General features: G+C 47.9%; 2 protein-coding genes across 2 annotated transcripts in view; both read left to right on the top strand.

The window, feature by feature from the left end:
• Positions 1–25,773, top strand: part of UPF1 (UPF1 RNA helicase and ATPase) — a 309,167-nt gene that overhangs the window by 51,501 nt on the left and 231,893 nt on the right. The window lies entirely within an intron of this gene.
• Positions 1,279–25,492, top strand: TMEM59L (transmembrane protein 59 like). The gene is made up of 8 exons (XM_056867668.1): positions 1,279–1,284; positions 3,109–3,214; positions 6,683–6,777; positions 9,067–9,213; positions 11,945–12,053; positions 14,177–14,294; positions 19,747–19,945; positions 25,326–25,492. The coding sequence occupies exons 1-8, from the start codon at positions 1,279–1,281 to the stop codon at positions 25,485–25,487; spliced, it is 942 nt and encodes a 313-aa protein (XP_056723646.1). The 3' UTR covers positions 25,488–25,492.

Genomic DNA, 25,773 nt, shown 5'->3' with positions numbered 1-25,773 from the left:
TAAACTGAGCTTGGGAACAAATGGGCAACCAGTGGAGGGGTCTACAGAATGGGAGTAATACGCATGCTCCCTGTGGATCAGTGGTTCCCAAACTTTTCGGGCCACCCCCCCCCCTTGGTTCTCCAAACCCAACCCCAGCACCCCCCACCCTATCCTATAAAAAGCGTTATTCAAAATAGGGCTTTGCATGACTCACTAAAGAAGATAACAATACAATTTCAAAAGAGTAACAAATTAATTGCACGTCTGTTCAAAACCAAATTAAAACTTTTTCAGTTGAAATTTATTCAACGGAACTGATGAACTTGATCCATCGGCACCGGCTCTTCAAAGTCTGGAAAACAAATTCCGATCGTTTCCACCAAATTTGCCAGCACGGTGCCATAGCTTGATCCATTGTAAATCAGTGAACAACACAGCTGAAGGGAGCCCACCTCTAGTGCCCCCCTTGCCTCTTAGTGCCCCCCTAGGTAATCCCACCGCCTCCCAGGGGGTTGGTGCTACCCACTTTGGGATCCACTGCTCTAGATCCTGATAATAGCTGAGCCACAGCATTCTGCACCAACTGGAGTTTCCGAGTTGAGTTTGAGGGGAGACCCATGCACGGTGCATTACAGTAGTCTAGTCTCAATGTTACTGTCAATCCAGGTGGCCAGATCAGGTGTGTGTCAAGGTATGGGGCCATTTTATGGGCTAGGCTGCTTTGGAAAAAAAGCCTTTTTCGCAGCTGCATTAACTTTCTTCTCCAGTATTAATGATCCGCTGAACATTTTATGATCCGCTGAACATAAAAAAATATGATTTCTTTATTTGTATGTACATACGGAGATGAAAAGAGCCCCGTATATTGTGAGTCCCTACCTAGCATATCCCTAAATCTAGCTGTGGCTGAATTGGACCAAATGGCCATTTGTCCCAGTATCCTGCTTTTGACAGGGGACAGCCAAACCCTTTTGGAAGCCTGCAAGCCAACAATGGAAGGCGACAGCTGTCCAGTAAGGACCCAGTAAGAGCTGTCTATTCAGAGATAGACTGCCCTTCTATGGAGAGGCTCAGTGTTACGCTTTTATGGCTAGTAGACCTTGAGGGACCTAGTGCATGAACTCTAGTCCAGAGGCCTGTTTCCCGCAGCAGCAGCAGGTCTCAAGCTCGTTCTGGTATAAATGCCGCTGGACTTCTGTGTTGTCACTTGTCTGGTTACCTACGGTGAGTCGAGGATTGTCTCCTGGTGAGCAGGGGTGTTTGTCGCGTAGAAAAGGTTAAATTTCTGCTACTAACATGCCGGTAAGCGGGCTGTGGTGCTGTAGACTCCTTTGTAGGTATTCGTAGACTCTTTTGTAGGTATTCAAGGCAGTATTCGTATCCCGTCCGATTCTAAAGTCCTCTGCCATGCCATTGGTTTGGCCTTAAGAATAAGCTCATTTTAATTTTATTAAGCATTGTTGTGGGATCGTGAAATTTGGAAATCTGTTCCTGCCCATACTTGGTAATGGACTTCGTAAGAAAACGGTTGGCACGGAGTGTACATTTATGCTTTGATATATGTTGATCCAAAAGACAGCTCAAACGTGAATTGTTTGGGGTTCAGCAATAATTATACTGATAATATTATTTTTAAAGACTTGATCTGTATTCCCTCCCCACAATCACACACACACACACACCCTTGTTGGGGTATTTTGTTCCCCCAGTTTTGTATACCAAGTAGCCAGACTTAGAATTTCTGGAAGCTTTTGTAAAAGTGAAGGTGTTTCTAGCGTCTCGGACACCCTTAGAATCATAGAGTTGGAAGGGACCACCAGGGTCATCTAGTCCAACCCCCTGCACAATGCAGGAAATTCACAACTAACCCCCCCATACCCCCAGTGACCAGAAGAGAGCATGGGAGGCGGAGACACACACAGTGGGACCCCGAGTGCAGGGGGCAAGAGGAGGAATTTTTAAAAAATACACTGGGAGAGAGGAGCGTGCGAGAAAGAAAACCAACACTGTGGTGGCAGCTACCGCCGAAACCACATTATTTTAATTCACGCAGCCAATCAGGACTCCAGCGTCCAATCGGAAGCCCTGCTGGGGTTGAGCCCCGCCTTGCTCCTAAAAGTAGAGAATCTGCTTTCTTATATTTGTCTGGAGAAGAGGGGGTTGAGGGGGGACATGATGGCTCTCTCGAAGTATTTGAAGGGCTGTCACTTAAGAGAGCTGTTCCTGTCGGCAGCAGAGGACAGGACTCCCAAGAACGGGTTTAAACTGCAGGCGGAAAGGTATTGCCTGCATATTAGGAAAAATATTTTTACAGTGAGAGTTGTTCGACCGTGGAATCGGCTGCCTAGGGCGGTGGTGAGCTTCCCCTCACTGGCGGTCTTTAAGCAGAGGCTGGACAAGCACTTGTCAGAAATGCTCTAGGCTGATCCTGCATTAAGCAGGGGGTTGGACCAGATGGCCTTTATGGCCCCTTCCATAGAATCAGGGAATCATAGAGTTGGAAGGGACCACCAAGGTCATCTAGTCCAACCCCCTGCACAATGCAGGAAATTCACAACTACCTCCCCACACACACACACACACACACACACAGTGACCCCCTACTCCATGCCCAGAAGATGGCCAAGATGCCCTCCTTCTCATCATCTGCCTAAGGTCATAGAATCAGCATTGCTGACAGATGGCCATCTAGCCTCTGCTTAAAAACCTCCAGGGAAGGAGAGCCCACCACCTCCCGAGGAAGCCTGTTCCACTGAGGAGCTGCTCCAACTGCTAGAAAATTCTTCCTAATGTTCCAACTCTTTGATTCTACATGAATAGTGCTATATTAATAAGATGATGGTGGGAATTGCTGGTGGGAAGGCCTAAAAGGGATGGGGGGCCCTTTTTTCTTGGCCCTGCCTCTTCATCTGCGCAGCACCGCCTCAGTTCCTGGTTCCTGATCATCCGTCTGGCATTTCATGTATGTGATTCTCTGACAGCAACAATATTATCTGTTGACTGCCATTGGACGCAACGGCTGTCATTTCTGATGCAGATTCCTTGCGGGCTGAAGTGTAGGAAACGCCTCTGTGGTCCCGTAGTCCTAATTTCTCCCCCCTTTTTCCTTTCCCTCCCTCCTCCTAGGATGCCGTTCTCAACGCCTGCTATCGCGGCTGCCGGCTGTTTTCCATCTGCCATTTTGTGGATCCTGCCGCCGAGCTGAACGCAACCAGAGCCGAGTGCGAATCTGGTAAGGCGACGTCTGCGTAGCTTCTCCCAAGCTTCGCGTTCAGTTACGCGATCCGGAGCCCATTCGCCTCGTAGGGGTGACGTCCCTCTTGCACTTTCGGCCTTCTGTGACAGAGAAGGCTGAAACATTCGGTTGCGCAAAATTCCGGTGAAGATGTAGCAGAACCTCCCCATACCGCAGAACTCTTCCTGCGCTTTTATGGCAGTTGCTTCGCACGTTTGGATTGTCTGGGATTGCTGCAGAGAAAAGACACCTTCTTTTTAAATAAAATAAGGAGACAGCACCCTTGGGCTCAGGTCTCATCCCTCTGCCCGTCCATTTTTACACTGCATTTCCTCTAAGAAGCTTAGGGCGGCGTGCGCAGTTGACTCCTCTTCTGTTTTGTCTTCACAACAACAACCCTGTGAGGTAGATTAAGTTAGTCTAAGAGAGAGTGCCAGGCACACAGTCAACCAGTGAGCACTATAACAAAGCGGTGATTGTCAACCAAGGGTCTTTCGGCTCCAGAACTTGGTTGAATTTAGACGATCAGGAGCTCTGACCGATGAAGGTAAAAGTCCCACCTAGTCTGCCGTTCTGAAACAGACACACACCCCGCCCAGCAGCCAGCTGGATGCCTTTTAGGAATCCCTCAACTGGGCACAAACCTTCTTTGCCATTTATCCCAGATTCTGGTATCTTGGACTTCCTTTGGACGTGGGGGTTCTGTTTGGCTCTAACAGATGCTGATGGAAGAAGAAGGTTTTTATACCCCAATTTTCTCTACTTTTAAAGGAGTCTCAAAGCGGCTTACAATCGCCTTCCCTTCCTCGCCCCACAATAGACACCTTATGAGGTAGGTGGGGCTGAGATAGTTTGGAGGGAACTTTGACTGGCCCAAGGTCACCCAGCAGGCTTCATGTGGAGGAGTGGGGAAACCAACCCAGTTCTCCAGATTATAGTCCGCTGCTCATGTGGAGGAGTGGGGAATTAAACCCGGTTCTCCAGATTAGAGTCTGCCGCTCATGTGGAGGAGTGGGGAATCCAACCCACCTTATGACACCCTATGAGGTAGGTGGGGCTGAGATAGTTTGGAGGGAACTTTGACTGGCCCAAGGTCACCCAACAGGCTTCATGTGGAGGAATGAGGAAACCGACCCGGTTCTCCAGATTAGAGTCTGCCGCTCATGTGGAGGAGTGGGGAGTCCAACCCAGTTCTCCAGAGTAGAGTCCGCCGCTCTTAACCACTACACCACGCTGGCTCTCTAAGAATTTGGCTTGCTGTTTAGTTCTGTATCTAGTGGTGGCCAGATAGGGCATGGCCTTCCTCCCGCTGAATTTTCCCAGCACCCTGCATTCAGTGGTAGACTACTTCTGAATGTGGAGGTTCCATTTTTTAAAAATGGGCGTAGCTAATATGTCTCAACAGGGCTGTCTGCTGTGAATTTTCCTACCCCATACACGCAAGTAATGTTACAAGCCATACATAGTGTAAGCATTGTCTTGTTGGATTGAACCTCTTTGGATTGAACATTTACCTCTTCATTCTCTTGCCAACTTTGGCCAATCAGTTTTCCTTATGGAAACCCATAAGGAGGGCATCAAAGGAACACTTTTCCGATGTTGTTTTCTGTAGCATCTCTGGTATTCTGGGGTAGACTGCCTCTGGCCATGGAAGCTCCATTTTACTGTCATGGCTCGTTGTTACTAGAGTTCTCAATATGACAGGTTCTGCTGGATCACATCGAAGCTCCATCTAAACCCAAGATCCTGTTTCCAGCTTGAAGGCTCTGATTATTCCCATCTCGTATTCAGGGGTAGACTGCCACAGAACCTGGAAGTTCCCTTTTAAAGAACAAAACAGCCATTGGTGGGCCTGACCTCTAGGTGGGAGGGTTTTGGAGGTCAGGCGGGGGGAGTTTGTGGTGGAGACAGGAAACTGACTTCAGAAGGGTCATTGGCCTGTCAGAACCAAGAGAGGAGTGACTGATTTGGGCAGCAGGCTCACGGGAAACAAGGTGCGGCGATCCACGATCAGAATGGACGAGGCACCTGTAGCCAGGGTGAAAGCCCAGGGATGGCCATTTGCTTTTTGTTTGTCGATGCATGCAGAGAAGCAACGTTACTTTGGCCTCACACCTTTGGAAGCTGGGTGCAATCTTGTCTTGCTTTTCTTCCCCCCCCCCCGCCTTTCTTTCTTGGTTTTATTATTTTTATTGTTATATAGAAAAGGGTACAAAAGGGAAAAATAGGGATATCAACAATATGGTTATTAAGACAGAGAAAGCAGAAACAAATCAAGCAGAATGTATTGCCATGCTTTTCAGCGCCATTTTTTTAAAAATAATATTTTTAAGGGATACAAAAAAGAAGGGAAAAGGAGAATGTAATATTTCATTTCATTTCGTATCCGTGCTCAAAATAACCCACTTTCTCGTTCCTACCCCCAACTAAGATCTCTTATTAAAATGCCGAATAAAAACAATTGCCCTAACTCGTATTGTTTCGGCTCTGTTCTGTAAAAAGGTAAAGGTCCCCTGTGCAAGCACCAGGTTTTTCCTGACCCATGGGGTAACGTCACATCCTGACACTTCCAAGGCAGACTTTGTTTGCAGGGTAGTTTGCCAGTGCCTTCCCCAGTCATCTTCCCTTTACCCCCAGCAAGCTGGGTACTCATTTGACCGACCTCGGAAGGATGGAAGGCTGAGTCAACCTTGAGCCGGCTACCTGAAACCAACTTCCGTTGGGATCGAACTCAGGTCGTGAGCAGAGCTTGGACTGCAGTACTGCAGCTTACCACTCTGCGCCACGGGGCTCTTTGTTCTGTACATCCTCGTTTATCATCGTACTTCACCTGAAAATTGTTGCGCTCTTAAAAACAGTTATATGCTTAAACTTCATCTAATGCCCATTTTCTAAAACCCAACAATAAACATACAATAGTCAAATCTGTTGTATGTAATTATTCAACTCTTATTTAAATCTAACGAAATCTCTTGCTTTTTGTCACCACTGTGTCGTCAATTAGTGGCCCAAGTTATTAAAAAATAGTTTTAAGATTGCTGATCGTATCATCAAAGAAGTATTCGCCTTACTGTGTCTATCAAACTCATTTACCATCTCTACAGTCTGGATCTAAGTTAAATTTCACCGCGATTAGTTAGCATCTACTCTCTAATCGTTATTAAAATTAAACCTCGACATATTTATAAAATAGTTTCCATTTTTCGCGGAACTGCTCGTATTTTGCATCATTATTTGCCATATTAGTTATTTTAGCCATACTAGCGTATTCCATTAATTTTTCTTTCCATTCTTCTATATCCGGGAGAAGTGCCCCCTTCCATTTCCTCTCTAGGACCGTTCTGGCAGCCGCTGTAGCATATTTAAATAGATCTTTAGATTGTGAGGACAATTTGGATGGTTGTCCTGCTTTTCTTGAACAAAACTGTCTCTCCCCCCCCCCCCGTTCCCCTTTCCCATGTGCAGCCTGCGTGGAGGCTTACTCGGGAGGAGCGGAGCAGTTTGGCTGCATGACGGGATGCCGGACGCAGCTGCCGGAGACGGAGAGCAGAGCAGAAAAGGTAACTTCCAGACCCTGTGTCCCAGGGGTTCAGACCGAGATGGGGAAGTCTGTTATCAGCTGGCGGTTCTTATCCGGCGGAAGAGAGTTTCTAGGGTTCCAAGATATTTTGACACATGCATACGTTACGCCTGGCCATTTCCTGTGGTTACTTGGTGTTGAAGGAATTGCGTTCTGCATGTGTTTGGGGGTGCTCTTGCTGTCATCGACAACAGCTGTGTAGGACCCAAAGCCCAATTGTCATACTTCTCTCAGGTGTGATGCTTGGTCCACATAACTACACCTTGTCTCCTGAGATGGGGAATGGCTCTCCAAGGTCTCAGGCAAAGGAAGGTCTCATTGAAGACTGCTCTTTAAGATCCTTACACTGGGAATAGTAAAGATTGGCCATGCTCGCTCTGGATTTAAACCAGATGTTCCCCAGATGTTCTCAAGCTCTTTTCTGCATTCATAAGGGACTCCAGCCTGGTGAACTGAGTTCGATTCCCCGCTCCCCCACACGAAGCCTGCTGGGTGACCTTGGGCTAGTCACAGTTCTCTCAGAACTCTCTCCAGATCAGAGTCCGCCACTCTTAACCACTACACCAAGCTGGGGAAGGGAGAATTCCTCAGGACATGGCTGCTCAGTCCTTAAAAAGATGAGCCGAGGGGGCGACAGTTAGAGCCTTTGAAGCCACATTACACCGACCCTTGGCATGTCTGGCTGAGTCGTGCCACTTCAGATTGGGAGTGGCTCTCCAGGGTCTCTGGCAGAGAAGAGTCTTTTCCGACATCTGTGATTCTCAAAGTGGAGGTTGAAGGCTCCGGCTGCTAAGCTGTGGCCCTTCTCAGGAGAAACAGTGGAATATAGCTGTAGGTTTCCACACACCCCATATAAACATATGAGGGTGTCTTATGTGACTCTGGTTGCCACGCATGTGGACGCCTCACACCGAGTCCTTTAACAGGTGATGCTGGCAGAGTATGTACTCAGGATTCTTATAAAGTAATATATTTATTAGGTGTACCCAATAAAACGGAATGAAACACCGGGCCTGGAATATAGGCTAGAAGAAGAAGAGTTGGTTTTTATATGCCGACTTTCTCCTCCACTTGAGGAAAACTCAAACCGGCTTACAATCTGCTTCCCCTCCTCACAACAGACACCCTGTGAGGTAGGTGGGGCTGAGAGAGTGTGACTAGCCCAAGGTCAGCCAGCTGGCTGCATGTGTAGGAGTGGGGAAACCAACCCGGTTCTCCAGATTAGTGTCCACCGCTCATGTGGAGGAGTGGGGAATCAAAACTGGTTCTCCAGATCAGACTTCACCGCTCTTAACCACTACACCACATTAAAGGTAAAGGTCCCCTGTGCAAGCACTGGGTCAATCCTGACCCATGGGGTGACGCCACATCGCGACGTTTACTAGGCAGACTTTATTTACGGGGTGGTTTGCCAGGGCCTTCCCCAGTCATCTTCCCTTTACCCCCAGCAAGCTGGGTTCTCATTTTACCGACTTTGGAAGGATGGGAGGCCAAGTCGACCTTGAGCCGGCTACCTGAAACCGACTTCCGTCGGGATCGAACTCAGGTCGTGAGCAGAGCTTTTGACTGCAGTACTGCAGCTGACCACTCTGGGCCACGTTGGCTTCATATAAAACCACCAGTATAAACAGTTAGAGAAATAACACCGGTGATGATATCCAAAATATAAATGACCAATATCTTGAGCCTTCCTCAGTGGTCAAATTATACAAAACATGATTATTAAAAACACATCCAGACCTGCTCTTTACAAGGTATCAGAACTTATAAACCTGGTGCAAAAATTTATTGTTTCCATATGTGTTGAACATCAAAAAAAGACAATATATTAGCTAATATATTGAGAGCCAGCGTGGACTAGTGGTTAAGAGCAGTGGTTTGGAGCGGTGGACTCTGATCTGGAGAACCGGGTTGGATTCCCCACTCCTCCACAAGAGCGGCGGAGGCTAACCTGGTGAACCGGGTTGGTTTCCCCATTTCTCCACATGAAGCCAGCTGGGTGACCTTGGGCTAGTCACAGCTCATTGAGCTTTCTCAGCCTCACCTACCTCGCAGGGTGTCTGTTGTGGGGAGGGTAAGGGAAGTTGATTGTAAGCCGATTTGAGTCTTCCTTAAGTGGTGGAGAAAGTTGGCATATGAAAACCAACTCTTCTTCTTCAATATGGCTAAAGGTCTATTGGTCGTATGGTGTTATATCATCAACAGTTATGTGGATGTTAGGAGGGTATAAAGGGGTCAGACTGCACTCACTTTTTTTCCTCTTGGACAGGCTCCAGATCTGAAACCGGCTTCGTTCTCCGTCTTTGACCTGGTCTCCAATTTCTGCAATGACATCGTCAGCTCAGCCCAAAGTTTCATCTCCTCGACGTGGACTTTCTACCTTCAGTCGGATGATGGGAAAGTGGTGGTTTTCCAGGTGGGTCGGAGGAAGGGAGAGGAAAACTGTCTCTCAGAGGCAGAGCAGAGGGTATCCTGGCTGGTTTGGCCAAAATGGGGGGGTGGGCTTCCAGGCCTACATAGAGGGAAAGCACGATATCCTGGGTTTGTGAGGTCAAGGCAAGGGGGTATGTGGAAGATCTGGGGGCACCCCTCCGAAGATACAGGAAGAAAAGGCAAAAGCATCAGATGGGGGCAGGGAGGCAGAGACTGGAGGCAACATGAAATCTGGCCAAAATTTGGAAGAGAAGGTAAAGAAGAAGAGGAGTTGGTTTTTATACCCCGCTTTTCTCTAGCCCCGTGACACAGAGTGGTAAGCTGCAGTACAGCAGTCCTAGCTCTGCTCACGATCTGAGTTCGATCCCAGCGGAAGTTGGTTTCAGGTAGCCGGCTCAAGGTTGACTCAGCCTTCCATCCTTCCGAGGTCGGTAAAATGAGTACCCAGCTTGCTGGGGGTAAAGGGAAGATGACTGGGGAAGGCACTGGCAAACCACCCCATAAACAAAGTCTGCCTAGTAAACGTCGGGATGTGACGTCACCCCATGGGTCAGGAATGACCCCGTGCTTGTACAGGGAAGCTTTACCTTTTTTCTCTACCTCTAAGGAGTCTCAAAACGGCTTACAACTGCCTTCCCTTCCCCTCCCCACAACAGACACATTGTGAGGTAGGTGGGGCTGAGAGAGTCCAGAGAGAACTGTGACTGACCCAAGGTCACCCAGCAGGCTTCATGTGGAGGAGTGGGGAATCGAACCCGGTTCTCCATATTAGAGTCTGCTACTCATGCGGAGGAGTGGGGAATCAAGCGCAGTTCTCCAGATTAGAGTCCTCTCCTCATGTGGAAGAGTGGGGAGACAAACCCGGTTCACCAGATTAGAGTCCACCACTCTTAACCACTACACCACATTGGCTCTACGTTTGGAAACAATGTTGTGCCATTTTACAATAATAATGCAAAGTTCTTGTGGGTTATCCGGGCTGTGTAACCGTGGTCTTGGTATTTTCTTTCCTGACGTTTCGCCAACAGCTGTGGCAGGCATCTTCAGAGGCTCTGAAGATGCCTGCCACAGCTGCTGGCGAAACATCAGGAAAGAAAATACCAAGACCACGGTTACACAGCCCGGATAACCCACAAGAACCAATGAACCCTGACCGTGAAAGCCTTCGACAATAATGCAAAGTGTTCCTTAGTAATATTCAGTATTTTATACTCTCCACCAGGGATCATCTGCGTGGTGTCTGTGAGTACCGTGGTGCCCGCCGGCTCCTTTTCTGTTGCCCGCCAAGTGTTTTTTAGAAAGTGGGCGTGGGCCAGGTGGGGCTTTTGCCCAGCAGGGCTTCTGATTGACTATTGGCGATTCGATCGACTGGGCAGATTCTTAAAAAGGCTGCTTTGACATCTGCTTTCTCCGCAGGACAAGGATCTCCACTGTGTGACTGACGGTAAAATGCAGCCACCGTTGCCTGGCTGGCTCCGCCTCCAGCAGCAGCCATTGTCTGGCAGCCATTGTCTGGCTGTGTCAGATTTGCAAAGGTGTCCGCAGGGGACCTGCCCTCTCCTCTTTCGTGTGTGCGTGTGAATATGAGCACACCCAGAGAGCAATAAGTAGTCTAAGAGAGACTCTCGCTGGGAATGTTAAAACAGTGGTCATTAAATTGGGAGGGGCTCATTTCAGATATTTGCAAGGAAATTTGAGCAAGGAGAGTTTGGTTGAAATTCCCTCTCCTGGAAAAGAAGGGAGGTTTAGTTGTTGTTGTTGTTTGAGGCTCTAAAATTGATTTATTTTATTTTGTTAAAAGGCCGTCCAAAAGTACAAATTTAAAATGGAAAAATCAAAACCCATGCACACAAAACCCATGCACAAACATGTCCAGAGGAGGGCAACAAAGATGGTGAGGGGTCTGGAGACCAAGTCCTATGAGGAAAAGTTGAATGAGCTGGGTATGTTTAGCCTGGAGAGGAGAAGACTGAGAGGGGTCATGATAACCATCTTCAAGTACCTGAAGGCTGTCATATAGAGGAGGGTGCCAAGTTGTTTTCTGTTGCCCCAGAAAGTCAGACCAGAACCAACAGGTTGAAATTAAATCAAAAGAGTTTCCGTCTAGACATTAGGAAGCATTTTCTAACAGTCAGAGCGGTCCCTCAGTGGAATGGGCTTCCTTGGGAGGTGGTGAACTCTCCTTCCCTGGAGGTTTTGAAGCAGAGGCTAGATGGCCATCTGTCTGCAACGCTGATTCTATGCCCTTCGGCAGATGATGAGAAGGAGGGCATCTTGGCCATCTTCTGGGCATGGAGTAGGGGGTCACTGGGGGTGTTGGGGGGAGGTAGTTGTGAATTTCCTGCCTTGTGCAGGGGGTTGGACTAGATGACCCTGGTGGTCCCTTCCAACTCTTTGATTCTATGATTCTAAATCTGAGCCATCAGAAACATAACAGAGTGTCCGTTAAAGTCATGGGGAGATGGGATCCCCAACCTTGGCTGACAAAGAAGGCGTTTACAGATTTGGTCCAATTTGATCGACTCCCTAGGTGTTTCAGTTTTTTAAAAAAAAATCTGTATTACCTTTCACCACAAACACTTGGACTCCAGTGGTCAAACACTTGTTCGTCCCTTGCTCTGCTTTGCGGCATTCTGGACAACGCGCCATTGCGTGGATAATATCTAGAGAATCGCCAGCCATGAAAATCAGTCCCAATTCTCTTTTGTCCTCAGTCACAGCCGGAGATTGAGTACCCCGTTCCTGAGGTACAGGCACCCAAGTCGGAGGTGTCGGAGAAGGCCTGGACCGTCTCGAACCCCAACACCATGAAGCCCCACACAGGTAAAGGAGTTGAGTGGAATGGTTAGGGCAGAGGTGTCAAACTTAAGGCCCGAGGGCTGGTTCCGGTCACTCGAGAGCCATTGTCCAGCCCGCGAACCAGCCAAGGCATCCCCCCTGCCCCCCACTCCCAATCTGGGCTGGCAAGGCAGGGCCCGGCCTGACCAAGTGACATTTATGTCATATCCAGCCCTCGTAACAATTGAGTTCAACACCCCTGGGTTAGGGACTTGGCCACTATAGTATTGCCCAAAAAAAGATCTATGGTGCGGCCGCATTTTATTTCTTTTCCTATATTTCAAATTTTGTTTTAACGTAAATACACAATGTCTAATTGCCCTTATCTGCTATTATGCTGATTATTATATTGTTGTGTGTTTTGGAGCGGCCACTTCTGAAATTCCGTTTATCTTTCTGGTGGCCGCATCTGAAAACGGAAAAAGGTGCAGAAAAGAACAACGAAAATAACCAAAGGATGGGAGTATTTTCCTTATGAGGGCAGGCTAAAGAAATTGGGGCATTTCAGTTTAGATAAAAGAGGACCATGGCCTTTTATGCAGGGACGTTTTCCCGCAATCACCCCGCCGACTACTTCAGGGCTTCCTTTTGATTATGCATGCGTTTTCCGACCGTCAGAGGTCGCCTCACTTTCCCCGCGCGTTTTGTCCACTTTTTCCAGATTCTGGCTGAAACAGCATCTGGAAGACACGGGCAAAACCCGCTGGAAGAACAAGGTGACCTCTGACCTTGGAAAATGGATGCATAATCAAAAGGAAGCCCCGCAGCAGTCGGCAGGGTGACCGCGGGGAAATGTCCCTGCGCAAAAGGCCTATATGGGGGATAGGGTAGGTGTTTATAAAATCATACATGGAGAAAGTGGATAGAAAGAAGTTTTTCTGCCTTGCCTGTAATACTAGAACTTGGGGACATTCAACAAAGTCAGTTCGCCATAGGTTCAGGAGAGACAGTCCTACACTCAATAAGTAACTTGGGGGACTCACTGCCACTTGATGGAGTAATGGCCACTAGATTTGTTGGCTTTAAGGGGGATTGGACAAGTTTATGGTGGATGGGAGAGGCCTATCAATGGAGATCGGTGCCATCACATCACAGCCAACCTACGGTGACCCCGTAGGGTGTTCCAAGGAAAGAGATGAGCAGTGGTGGTTTAACATTGCCTGCCTCTGTGTATCAACCCTAGTATTCCTTGGCATTCTCCCCTCCGAGTATTAACCAGGGCCAACCCTGCTTAGATTCCGAAATCCAAAGAGATGGGGCTAGCCTGAACCATCCAGGTCAGGGCAGGTCTATCAATAGCTGTTAGCAACTGCAGTGAAGTAGAATCTCTCCGTTGAGCCAATCATATATTTCACAAACTGGCAACACGCCGCTCTGTTTAATGAACCCCACACATGATATTTGGAGGTATACTGCTGCTGCGCATGGAGGTTCCATTTACTTATCGTGGCGGCTAGCTGTCAACAGAACTATCCCAAGTGAATTTTTCTGATCCTTTTTAAAAAGCCATCTAAACTGCCCGGCCACTCCCACAAACCACCCGAGAAGAAGAGGAGGAGTTGGTTTGTTAGACCCCACTTTTCTCTACCTTTAAGGAGTCTCAAAGTGGCTTGCAATCACCCTTCCCTTCCCCACAACAGACACCTTGTGAGGTAAGTGGGGCTGAGAGAGTTTGGAGAGAACTGTGTCTAGCCCAAGGTCACCCAGCAGCCTTCATGTGGAGGAGTGGGGAAACCAACCTGGTTCTCCAGATTAGCGTCAACTGCTCATGCGGAGGAGCGGGGAATCAAACCCGGTCCTCCAGTTTAGAGTCCACTGCTCTTAACCACTACGCCATACTGGCTGTAAGCCACAAAGTTCTATGTTTGGGTCCCACAGCAGAGGAAGGCAGCTGACTTCATTCCCTGCTTGTGAACTCCCTGGAGCCGCCGGCTGGACGAGGTGGGCCTTTGGTCCGATTCAGTAGGTTTTTTCTCTGTGATCAGAGATCAATTACCCCTGTTTCGGGCACTTGCCAGCATGGAGTACCTGCTCCTTGTTTGTCCCTTTTTTGTGCACTTTCTCAATAAACAACTATTTTCCCCACCCCACCCCACCCCTCTCTTCAGGTCTTCGGGAGAAACTGGAAAAACCTCCTGTCGAGGAACCGAAGGGCAAAGCCAAAGGGCACCCTCCCGTGGAGACCCCACCGTCGGCAGAACATGACTTCCTGGGCTGCATGTCCAAGTAAGACAGCTTGGGGGGTTGCGTTTGGTAGTGGATTAAGCACTGGGCAGAGGAAATGAGGGGCAAGGACGAGGCAGGGAGAAGTCTGGCCCGCAGGTCACTGAGAGGAGTGGGGTAGGAGGAAGCCCCTTGTTACTTGGGTTATGTCAGAGTCAGCTCATAGTGCTAAAGGCAGGGTTGTGTGACTCAGCAGTGCAGGGGGGGCAGAATTCAGCCTGCTAAAAACTCTTTAAATTTAGAAGAAGAAGAGTTGGTTTTTATATGCTGACTTTCTCTACCCCTTAAGGAAGAATCAAACTGGCTTACAATCACCTTCCCTCCCCCTCCCCACAACAGACACCCTGGGAGGTAGGGGGGGCTGAGAGAGCTGTGACTAGCCCAAGATTAGAGTCCTGTTCTCATGTGGAGGAGTGGGGAATCAAACCCAGTTCTCCAGATTAGTGTCCACCGCTCCAAACCACTGCTGTTAACCACTACACCACGCTGGTTGTGGAACAAAAGTCGATTTTTTTTAACCCCTTGTGGACGCAAAGATAAGCTTGGAGTTTCTCCTGCTGAAGTCTCCAAAGCTTGAAGAGCCCTGAAATAGATTTCCAGTGGTGGGCGGGTGGGCTTTCAGGATCTTGGGTACTTCTGGCGCAAATGGAACAACAAAAAAAGCGAGAGGTTCAAATATTGAGCTACAGACTATGCACTGTAACAAAATAATTACATTTATTGCAAAGTGTACACTATAAAATTGTTAAAAACACAGGGCCTGGAATGCAGGCTAGATATAATTCTTATAAACAGTTGGTGTACAATCAATGTAAATGACCAATGCTAGACCAGACCTGTTTCGGCCTCAGTAGGCCTTCCACAGTGGTCATAAATACAGGAAGTTATAAAAAACATCCAGAAATGAGCCTCAGTGGTCATAAATACAAAAAGTTATTAAAAACACATCCAGATATGAACCTTTTGAGATATTTTCATCTAATATTTTGGGTGGCTTGATGTAAACTCTTAACCATGGACAGTTTCTCACACAATCTGGTGCAGAATTACCAATGCTTCTGGATGTGTGGACATCAACCTCTAATAAATCTAATGCCTCGTTCTAAAATCCAGAATAGACTATTCACATATGCACAATTTGTGTGTGTGTGTGAAGTGCCGTCAAGTCGCAGCCGACTTATGGCGACCCCTTTTGGGGGGGGGGTTTCATGGCAAGAGACTAACAGAGGTGGTTTGCCAGTGCCTTCCTCTGCACAGCAACCCTGGTCTCCCATCCAAATACTAACCAGGGCTGACCCTGCTTAGCTTCTGAGATCTGACGAGATCAGGCTAGCCTGGGCCATCCAGGTCAGGGCACACACAATTTAGGCAGGTCATATAATCTTCCTTCCCCATAGCAAAGGGTTAATGGCACAGCCTCCAAAAGAGGCTACTGCCTCCAGAAGCCACAGAGAGGCAGAGAACATATGGGAAGGGTCTGAAACTCCGCACCGTATTTTGAACACACCTTCGGTGTCAGAGCCCCAATCCAGAGAGCCTTGTGCACGTGCTGTAGCTGGCTGCATTCCCAGAGCTGCGAGGAAAGGAATTGGTGCTTTCACAACGCCCAAGAGATGGCTGCCAATAGGTTGGGGGGCTCGGGAAGGCAGCCTATCTGTAGAAAGGGGCCCAAGTCTCAAAGTCAGATGAATGGTTGGCCTGTAAGCAAAGCTTGCCTATTCAGATCCGGGGCAGGCACCCTTTAGCAAAGAGAAGGATTAGTACAACTGAGGAGTGGGAGCTCGCTTGGAGAAGGGGAGTTTAAGACGAGGACTGCTCTGGGGAAGGGGGTAGTAATATTTGGTTTTTGGGCAGAGTTCTGGCCTGGTAGCAGGGGGTTATTACCTGCTGAAGATGGAGATATGAAACAAAACAGCACGGTGGGCATCAATAACTGAATGATTTATCAACGAATGTTACCAAACCAATACAAGCATTGTGAATCATACACTTAAATGGAATAATGCAGTCATGCTAAAAGTTGATTGAAGTCAGTATGCACACTAGAGTCCCAAAGTTTGTGGGTTGTACTAGGCAACACACTAAGACTGTACCGGGGCAGCTGGGACCTGCCGAAATCCAAAGATGGTGAAAGCCATAGTAAACTTCCTCAGGAGTAAAGAGGAAGTTCAGGGTTATGAATTTGCCCAAGAGTAGAAATGTGTGCAGGAACGGGACCTCCGGATATACTATTCCATGTTTCGAACAATTGCTTCCTCAGCTCGCATGCAGAAGAAGAAGAAGAGTTGGTTTTTATATGCCGACTTTCTCTTCCACTTAAGGAAGAATCGACCCGGCTTACCATCACCTTCCCTTCCCCTTCCCACAACAGACACCCTGTGAGGTAGGTGGGGCTGAGGGAGCTCTAAGAGAGCTGTGACTAGCACAAGGTCACCCAGCTGGCTTCATGTGTAGGAGTGGGGAAGCCAACCTGGTTCACCAGATGAGCCTCCGCCACTCATGAGGAGTGGGGAACCAAACCCCGGTCCTCCAGATCAGAGTCCGCCGCTCCAAACCACTGCTCTTAACCACTACACCACGCTGGCTCTCATAAATGACATGCAGTATTAAAGTTGATAGACCATAGAGGGTTCGATCAAACAACCTCAAATAACGTCTACAGTGACGGTTCAATGAACCGTGAAACTTTGGGACTCAAGAGTATCTAGTGTGTATACTGACTTCAGTCAACTTTTATCAACGTGACTGCATTATTCCATTTGAAATGTACGGATTCACAATACTTGTATTTGCTTGGTGGTATTAGTTGATAAATCATTCAGTTATTGGTGCCGACTTGCTGTTTTGTTTTGTACTGTTGAGTGTTTCACACAGGTTTTTGTGTTTGGCTTACTTTGGAGATGGAGATATGGGCAGAGATATGGGCGATATGGGCAGGTGGCCTGGTTGAATGGGTCAGGCGAAGTTAGGGTTGCCAACTTTGGACTGGGAAATTCCTGTAGATTTGGGGGTGGAGCCTTGGGAAGGCAGGGTTTGGGGATGGGAGGGACCTCAGTGGGACATAATGTCACAGAGTCCCCCCTCCGAAGCAGCCATTTCCTCCGGGGCGGGGAGGGAAGAAAATAGACACCACTGTACTAGTATCAAAGAGATTAGGAAATTAGTACAGGAGCAAAAGTATGTTAACAAAAGTGCAACAATATTTATAATCTACTTACTTAACAGTGAGGGAAAAAAGTATTTGATCCCCTGCTGAATTTGCCCATTTGCCCTCTGACGAAAAAATGACCAGTCCATAATTTTAATGGTAGGTCTATTGTAGCTGTGAGAGACAGAATAACAACAGGAAAACCCCCAGAAACCCAGAAGACAAAAGTCAGAGATTGATGTGCATTATAATGAGTGAAATAAGTATTTGATCCCTTTGCAAAAGATGACTTAGTACTTGGTGGCAAAACCCTTGTTGGCAATTACAGAGGTCAGACGTTTCTTGTAGGTGGCCACCAGGTTTGCACACATTTCAGGAGGTATTTTGTCCCACTCCTCTTTGCAGATCCTCTCCAAGTCAGTAAGATTTCGAGGCTGATGTGTAGCTGCTCGAACCTTCAGCTCCCTCCACAGATTTTCAATGGGATTAAGGTCTGGAGACTGACTAGGCCACTCCAGGACCTTAATGTGCTTCTTCTTGAGCCACTCCTTTGTTGCCTTGGCCGTGTGTTTTGGGTCATTGTCATGCTGGAATACCCATCCTAGACCCATTTTCAATGCCCTGGCTGAGGGAAGGAGGTGCTCACCCAAGATTTGACGATACATGGTCCCGTCCATCGTCCCTTCGATGCGGTGAAGGTGTCCTGTCCCCTTAGCAGAAAAACACCCCCAAAGCATAATATGTCCTCCTCCATGTTTGACGGTGGGGATGGTGTTCTTGGGGTCGTAGGCAGCATTCCTCCTCCTCCAAACACGGCGAGTTGAGTTGATGCCAAAGAGATCGATTTTGGTCTCATCTGACCACAACACTTTCACCCAGTTCTCCTCTGGGTCATTCAGATGTGCACTGGCAAACTGCAGACGGGCCTGTACATGTGCTGTCCTGAGCAAGGGGACCTTGCAGGCTCTGCAAGATCTCAGTCCTTCACGGCGTAGTGTGTTACCAACTGTTTTCATGGTGACTATGGTCCCAGCTGCCCTGAGATCATTGACAAGTTCCCCCCGTGTAGTTCTGGGCTGCTTCATCACCGTTCTCATGATCATTGCAACTCCACGAGATGAGATCTTGCATGGAGCCCCAGACCAAGGAAGGCTGAGTTAGGGTTAGGGTTGTCACCTTCTCACCAGGCTGCTTGGCAATAGTCTTGTAGCCCAGTCCAGCCTTGTGCAGGTCTACAATCTTGTCCCTGACATCCTTGGACAGCTCTTTGGTGTTGGTCATGGTGGCTAGTTTGGAATCTGATGGATTGATTGCTTCTGTCGATAGCAGAACCCTAACCCTAACCCGGCTTGTTGATAGGGGATCAAATACTTATTTCACTCATTATAATGCACATCAATCTCTGACTTTTGTCTTCTGGGTTTCTGGGTGTTTTCCTGTTGTTATTCTGTCTCTCACAGCTACAATAAACCTACCATTAAAATTATGGACTGGTCATTTCTCCGTCAGAGGGCAAACGGGCAAATTTAGCAGGGGATCAAATACTTTTCCCCCTCACTGTATACACAAACACATCATAGTGAACATATAAAGACATGACCTACAATATGACAAACAAATAAAGTGACAAGTGTACAATAAAGTCAACAAGATTCAAAAATGTCTCTTGAAAGAGTACAGTAAGTTCCTTGAAATGAAATATCATGTAGTCTTGTAGAAGCCAAGGTCTTGATGTATCCTTACATCCTTGATACAATGTATTCTGACCCTGAATGGGACGGGTGATGTAACCTACAACTTTTTGATGAATATGTAGAAATATAAGAAGACCATTCATTGAAGGACTGATGAAGAATTATTAATTAAGAATTTGAAACGGCCGTTTCCTCATCAAGACCTTGGCTTCTACAAGACTACATGATATTTCATTTCAAGGAACTTACTGTACTCTTTCAAGAGACATTTTTGAATCTTGTTGACTTTATTGTACACTTGTCACTTTATTTGTTTGTCGTATTGTAGGTCATGCCTTTATATGTTCACCATGATGTGTTTGTGTATAAGTAAGTAGATTATAAATATTTTTGCACTTTTGTTAACATACTTTGCTCCTGTACTAATTTCCTCCAGGGGAGCTGGCTTCTGTCATCGGGAGATCAGTTGCAATTCCAGGAGAGCGCAAGCCCTCACCTGGAGGTTGGCAACCCTGGGCGAAGGGAAGTTCCCGCACCCCAGCAGTTGACGTTCATCTCCTCCCTCCCCACCCCCCATGCCGGCCCGCTCCTCCCCCTTTACCTCTCCCATCAGCCAATTTGAAGTTTCCTCCGTCCCCATGGCCAGCCATAATCTCGTCGTCTCTCTCTGGCGGGGGGCGTCCGGGTGTTACAGGCGTTCAGGGCTGCCCCGCTGGATCCTGGCTGCGTGTCTCTTCCTCTCCGTCATGGTGATGCTGTGGCTCAGCTGCGCCAGCCTGGTGACTGCCCCGGATCAGCACGTCAAGACCCAGGTAAGGGGAAACCGGCGGGCCTTTCTGGGAAGTTTGGGTCACGAACACTGAGGTGTAGCGAGGAGATTGCAATTGGTTACCAATGAATTCCACCTTTAAAAAAAAAACTGGGGGAAATTTGGGGTTCTGCTTGCCTGGAAGAATATTCCTGAAATCCGTATTGCTGCCCTCCACTCCAGTGTTTCCGTGCTCCCAGTTACACTGCATCATGGTTGTTGTTTTGCATTAGTGAATTTATTTCCATTCCAGAGACTGTCACGCTTGAGTCGACTTTCTAGGTTCTGCAGTAGGCATTTTTAAGAGCTCAGTATGGTACTACCGGCCTCCACTCCAGCGTTTCTGTGCTCCCAGTTACACTGCATCATGGTTGTTGTTGTTGTTTTGCATTAGTGAACTTATTTCCATTCCAAAGACTGTCACACTTGAGTCGACTTTCTAGGTTCTGCAGCAGGCATTTTTAAGAGCTCAGTATGGTATTACCGGTTCATACGGAACAAGCACATTGAGAAATTGGGGAATCAATCTTGCAGTGAGGACACCGGCTGCTTAGTGGTGCGCCTCAGCAGCTGCCTTGGCCTTGTCGGCGATCATACGATGCTTTTGTTTCACCAAGCATTTCTGAGCATTTCCATAGGCACCTAGGTCCCCATATTTGGTCTGGTGGCCTTGGCTACTTCTTTGAACTGCTACATTTCCCCAGTGAACACATGAAGCTGCCTTATAGCGAATCAGACCCTTGATCCATCAAAGTCAGTATTGAGAACATAAGAAAAGCCCTGCTGGATCAGACCAAGGCCCATCAAGTCCAGCAATCTGTTCACACAGTGGCCAACCAGTATTGTCAACTCAGACCGGCAGTGGCTCTCCAGGGTCTCGGGCAGAGATCTTTCACATCACCTGCCTGCCTAGTCCCTTTAACTGCAGGTGCCGGGGATTGAACCTGGGACCTTCTGCATGCCAAGAAGATGCTCTGCCACTGAGCCACGCCCCCCCCCCCCGTTCTGGAAGTGGCTGTCTCCTTCTTGCTGCGTGCAGTCTATTAATCTGCTGCGTCCCAGACCTCACAGATTGCTTGGAGGATGACTATGTTTGCTTCAACGAAGCTGAGATGCAGTGGAAGAGAGACATGAAAGTTGATCAAGAAATTGTGAAAACTGCATCATGGATTGTTGTTGTCCCAAGGCTACACAGACATTTAAAACTAAATTTGAGTTCAGTAGCACCTTCGAGAGCAACAAGATTTTCAGAGTATGAACATTTCGGAGTCAAAGCTCCCTTTGTAAACGACGAGGGAGTTTTGACTCTCAGAAGCTCATACCCCCAAGATCTTGTTGGCTAGAGAACTAGCGTGGTGTAGTGGTTAAGAGCAGTGGTTTGGAGCGGTGGACTCTAATCTGGAGAACTGGGTTTGATTCCCCACTCCTCCACATGAATGGCGGACGCTAATCTGGTGAACTGGGTTGGTTTCCCCACTCCTCCACACGAAGCCTGCTGGGTGACCTTGGGCTAGTCACAGCTCTCTTAGAGCTCTCTCAGCCCCACCTACCTCACAGGGTGTCTGTTGTGGAGAGGGGAAGGGAAGGTGATTGTAAGCCGGTTGGATTCTTCCTTAAGTGGTAGAGAAAGTCGGCATATAAAAAACAACTCTTCTTCGTCATCAGACAGTGACGAAGAGACCATTGTCTCTCGAAAGATTAGACCCTGAAAATCTTGTTGGTCTCTAAGGTCTGCTGGACTTGAATCAAATTGGGGGGAAATTGAAGATTACTTTGATGTCAATACAAATTGCCGGGAGTGGAGGGCAGGAAGCCAGAGGCTCATTTAAAAATACGTTTTGAGACCGCATGAGCAGATCCCTCCTCCTTCTTCTAAGAAAAAGCTACCTGATATTCTATGTTCCAGAAACTAGGTTTAGAAGCTTCGCATTGAAACGTATGATCCAAAAACCCTCTGTGATTTCTAGAAATAGAAAAGTGGGGCGGATGGATGCTTTTAAAGCTCAAAATGAGTTTCGCTTGGTCTACCTCCAGGGATATTATGAATGGGGAGAGGGGGCAAAAGCCAGCCGATTACCCACCGGGGTGCTTATCTTCACAAGTGGAGCTATTCCCAGATTAAACAAGGAAAAATAATTCCTTCCTTTGTAAGCCTTCAGATGTACCAGTCGCCAGGCACTTCTGACACAAAACCGAACGACAGCTTAAAATCTTATCTGCAGAAAAACTTCAAAAGACAGTGTCATCTGAGGAGCACGAAAATGTTCTCGGTCGAAGAATGACTACTGAGTAGTTGCCACAAGATATAAAACCCCTCAAAAAGCAATAAAGCCCCAGAAAGCGATAGTCTCCTGGTGGAGTTCTGTGAAAAAAATCAGGCATCCGTCAACTCTTTTAGCAAATCTATTCTATGGAGACAGATTACGATGGGTAGCCGTGTTAGTCTGTCTGTAGCCGTAGAAAAGAGCAAGAGTCCAGTAGCGCCCTGTAAAGACTCAACAAAATTTCTGGCAGGGTGTGAGCTTTTGTGAGTCACAGGTATCTGAAGAAGTGAGCTGTGACTCATTGATAATTCATACGCTGCCGGAAATTTTGTTAGTCTTTAAGGTGCTACTGGACTCTTGATCTTTTCTAATTTTATTCTAGATCATTACATGGCTCTCACAGTACAGCAAGCAGGGCGCATTGTGGTGATCCACAACCAGACCTGGATTTGGACCATTGTTCCCTGGTGGTGGTGATGGAAAGCACCGTCAGTTCGCAGTTGACTTATGGTGACCCCATAGGTGAGGGGCTGTGGCTCAGTGGTAGAGCATCTGCTTGGCATGCAGAAGGTCCCAGGTTCAATCCCTGGCATCTCCAGTTAAAGGACCAGGCAAGTAGGTGATGTGAAAGACCTCTGCCTGAGACCCTGGAGAGCTGCTACCGGTCTGAGCAGACAATATTGACTTTGATGGACCAAGGGTCTGACTCAGTATAAGGCAGCTTCATGTGTGTGGTTTTACACTTGCCATTATTTAGAAGAAAACACTCTTTGGTCGTTTATACATGTCTATTTTCACTCATGTTCACCCCCGGTATGTCTCTGTTGTTCCTTGGGGTTATGCATGAGTTTTCCCTCCATTAGAGATGGCCTCACTGCCAGCCCTGGCAAATCCCGGGACTTTCTGTTCCCCTGTTAACCTGATTCTTCCCTCTCCCCTGAGCTCAGCCCAGGTGAAATCCCCATGCATAAGGCAAAGCGTGGGACACGCAAGCTTGGTTTCTCTCACAGCCAATTGCAAAGCACCATGTAAAGAGGCAGGGATTCAGATACTTCTTGCTTCCTCGGAGCTCTTTCTGAGCTGAAGAAAGGCTTTTTCAAAAAGAGGCTTGGATTTCTCCCCCTCTTTCCTTTCAGATTGCTCCTTTTTTCTTTTTTTCTTTTTTGTTCTTAAAATGCTGTTTTATGCAGCAATTGGGTTTTTTAGGGGGTTATCTCACAGTAAGCTCTACAAAGTAAGCCAATTACAAAGCAGCATTTCAAGGGGCGGGGAGTTAGTTTGAGCTTGGAGGCTGCTGGTGCAGAGATTCCCAACAGAAAAGTGTGTGTCCAGCCAGCAGTGAACCTCAGGTAAAAACTCCCATGCATAAACGACCTTTATTTATTTAGAAGAAAACACTCTTTAGATGCAGAAAGGGCATTTGGCCACTTGGAGGATCCTTTCCTGGTAGAACTTATACAGAGTAGGAAATTTGGCCCAGGGTTCCTTTGGGCAACGTATTGCCCCTCAGTATACAGGGAAATGCACATAGGCTGTTGAATTCTCTGGTTCAGCGGGGGAATTTCTAGCTCGCCCTCAATCCCCAACCAAGGCTGGGCTCAGGGCGGGTCACAACAAATTCATTACAATAAAACGATAAAATCAGTCAATCTCATAATTAAAATTGTTTTTTAAAATACTCCTAATGTTTTTAGTAATATTAGTTGTAGTAGTAGTAACCTCTTTGTCTTTCTCTTGGAAAAGCATTGCATTAACAGTGTCTTGATTTATACCAGGGGTGTCCAATCTTTTGGCTTCCCTGGGCCACATTGGAAGAAGAAGAATTGTCTTGGGCCACACATAAAATACACTCACACTAACTTGGGCCGCACATAAAATACACTCACACTAACAATAGCTAATTCATAATGTTTTAAGTAAGTTTACGATTTTGTGTTGGGCCACATTCATAGCCGTCCGAGGCTGCATGCTTCCCAGGGGCCACATTTTGGACAAGCCTGATGTATACCTTTCTTTTGTTTCTTGTATACCTTTCTTTTGTTTTGAGCCAGCGTGGTGTAGTGGTTAAGAGCGGTGGTTTGCAGCGGTGGACTCTGATCTGGAGAACCGGGTTTGATTCCCCCACTCCTCCACATGAGCGGTGGAGGTTAATCTGGTGAACTGGATTTGTTTCCCCACTCCTCCACACGAAGCCAGCCGAGTGACCTTGGGCAAGTTACAGCTCTGTTAGAGCTCTCTCAGCCCCACCTACCTCACAGGGTGTCTGTTGTGGGGAGGGGAAGGGGAGGTGATTGTAAGCCGGTTTGAGTCTCCTTTAAGTGGTAGAGAAAGTGGGCTTATAAAAACCAACTCTTAAATAAGAAAGGCCCTGCTGGATCAGACCCAGGCCCATCAAGTCCAGCAGCCTGTTCACACAGCGGCCAACCAGGTGCCTCTAGGAAGCCCACAAGCAAGACGACTGCAGCAGCATCCCCGTCTGTGTTCCACAGCACCTAGTATAATAGGCATGCTTCTTCTTCTTCCCCAAACAGAAAGCAGAATGTTATATTTCAACATACCAAGCACTGTTGATGCAGATTTTTAAAGGAATGGATTGTTGCATTGTATGTACATTATGTACATCCCTGATGTTTCCAGGGATAAGTTCAGAATAAAGCACGGCACTGGGAAAGCATGCGCTCAGACGGGCGCCTTCAGGGCTTGCGTTGCCTCTTCAACCCATCCAAATGTGTTTAATCAACGAACCATCCAGCCACGCCTTCCTACACCGGTTTCCTCAGATGTACTGGTGGGAAGAGCTGTCAAGTCACTGCTGACTTGGGATGACCCCTCATGGGGTTTCCAAGGCAAGAGAGGTTCAGAGGTGGTTTGCCGTTGCCGGCCTCTGCATAGCAACCCTAGACTTCCTTGGTGGTCTCCCATCCAAGTAATAACCAGGGCTGACCCTGCTAAGCTTTCAAGATCTGACGAGATCAGGCTAGCCTGGGCCGTCCCGGTCAGGGTTTGCTCAGTCTCATTTTTTGGATGGGGCTTGCTCCCATAGATCTGAAGTGTTGACGTTGCCATTCCGCCACTAATAAAAGCCCATCATGAAGGTGACGTCTGTCCTTCTCTCCCCAGCCCCTGAGCATCAACGGAGACAAGGAGTACCTGGACGACATCGACGGCCCCACACCGTACTCCCTGCGCCCCGTGATCGCCGTCGCCATCTGCCCGGCGGACGACAGCGAGGAAGCTGGCCTGCTGCCGGTCAAAGTGGATCTGGACAAGACGGCTCTCTAGGAGCTCCCGGGACCCTCTGGTCCCTCCCACCCCTCCTCTGCCCTCTCCCCTTCTTCCTTTGGATCTCCGTTCCCATCCCCATCCCCTCCTCCTCGTGTAGCCTCATCCCCTCCTCCCCATCACCTGCTCTTTCGCCCAGGTAGGGATGCAAGAGCGTCTGTTTGGAAGCAGCTCATAAAAGCCCCCCCCCTTTTCACCAGCAACGACATCTCAAGCTTTTGGGGTGGGGGGGTCACAAGCAGAATAACATCCCAAATTACTAAGTAACCGCGGGCCTCTCCGATGC

The sequence above is a fragment of the Euleptes europaea genome, chromosome 2 (assembly GCF_029931775.1).
Source record: "Euleptes europaea isolate rEulEur1 chromosome 2, rEulEur1.hap1, whole genome shotgun sequence".
Lineage (NCBI taxonomy): Eukaryota > Metazoa > Chordata > Lepidosauria > Squamata > Sphaerodactylidae > Euleptes > Euleptes europaea.
This window is presented reverse-complemented; position numbering and strand designations above follow the sequence as displayed.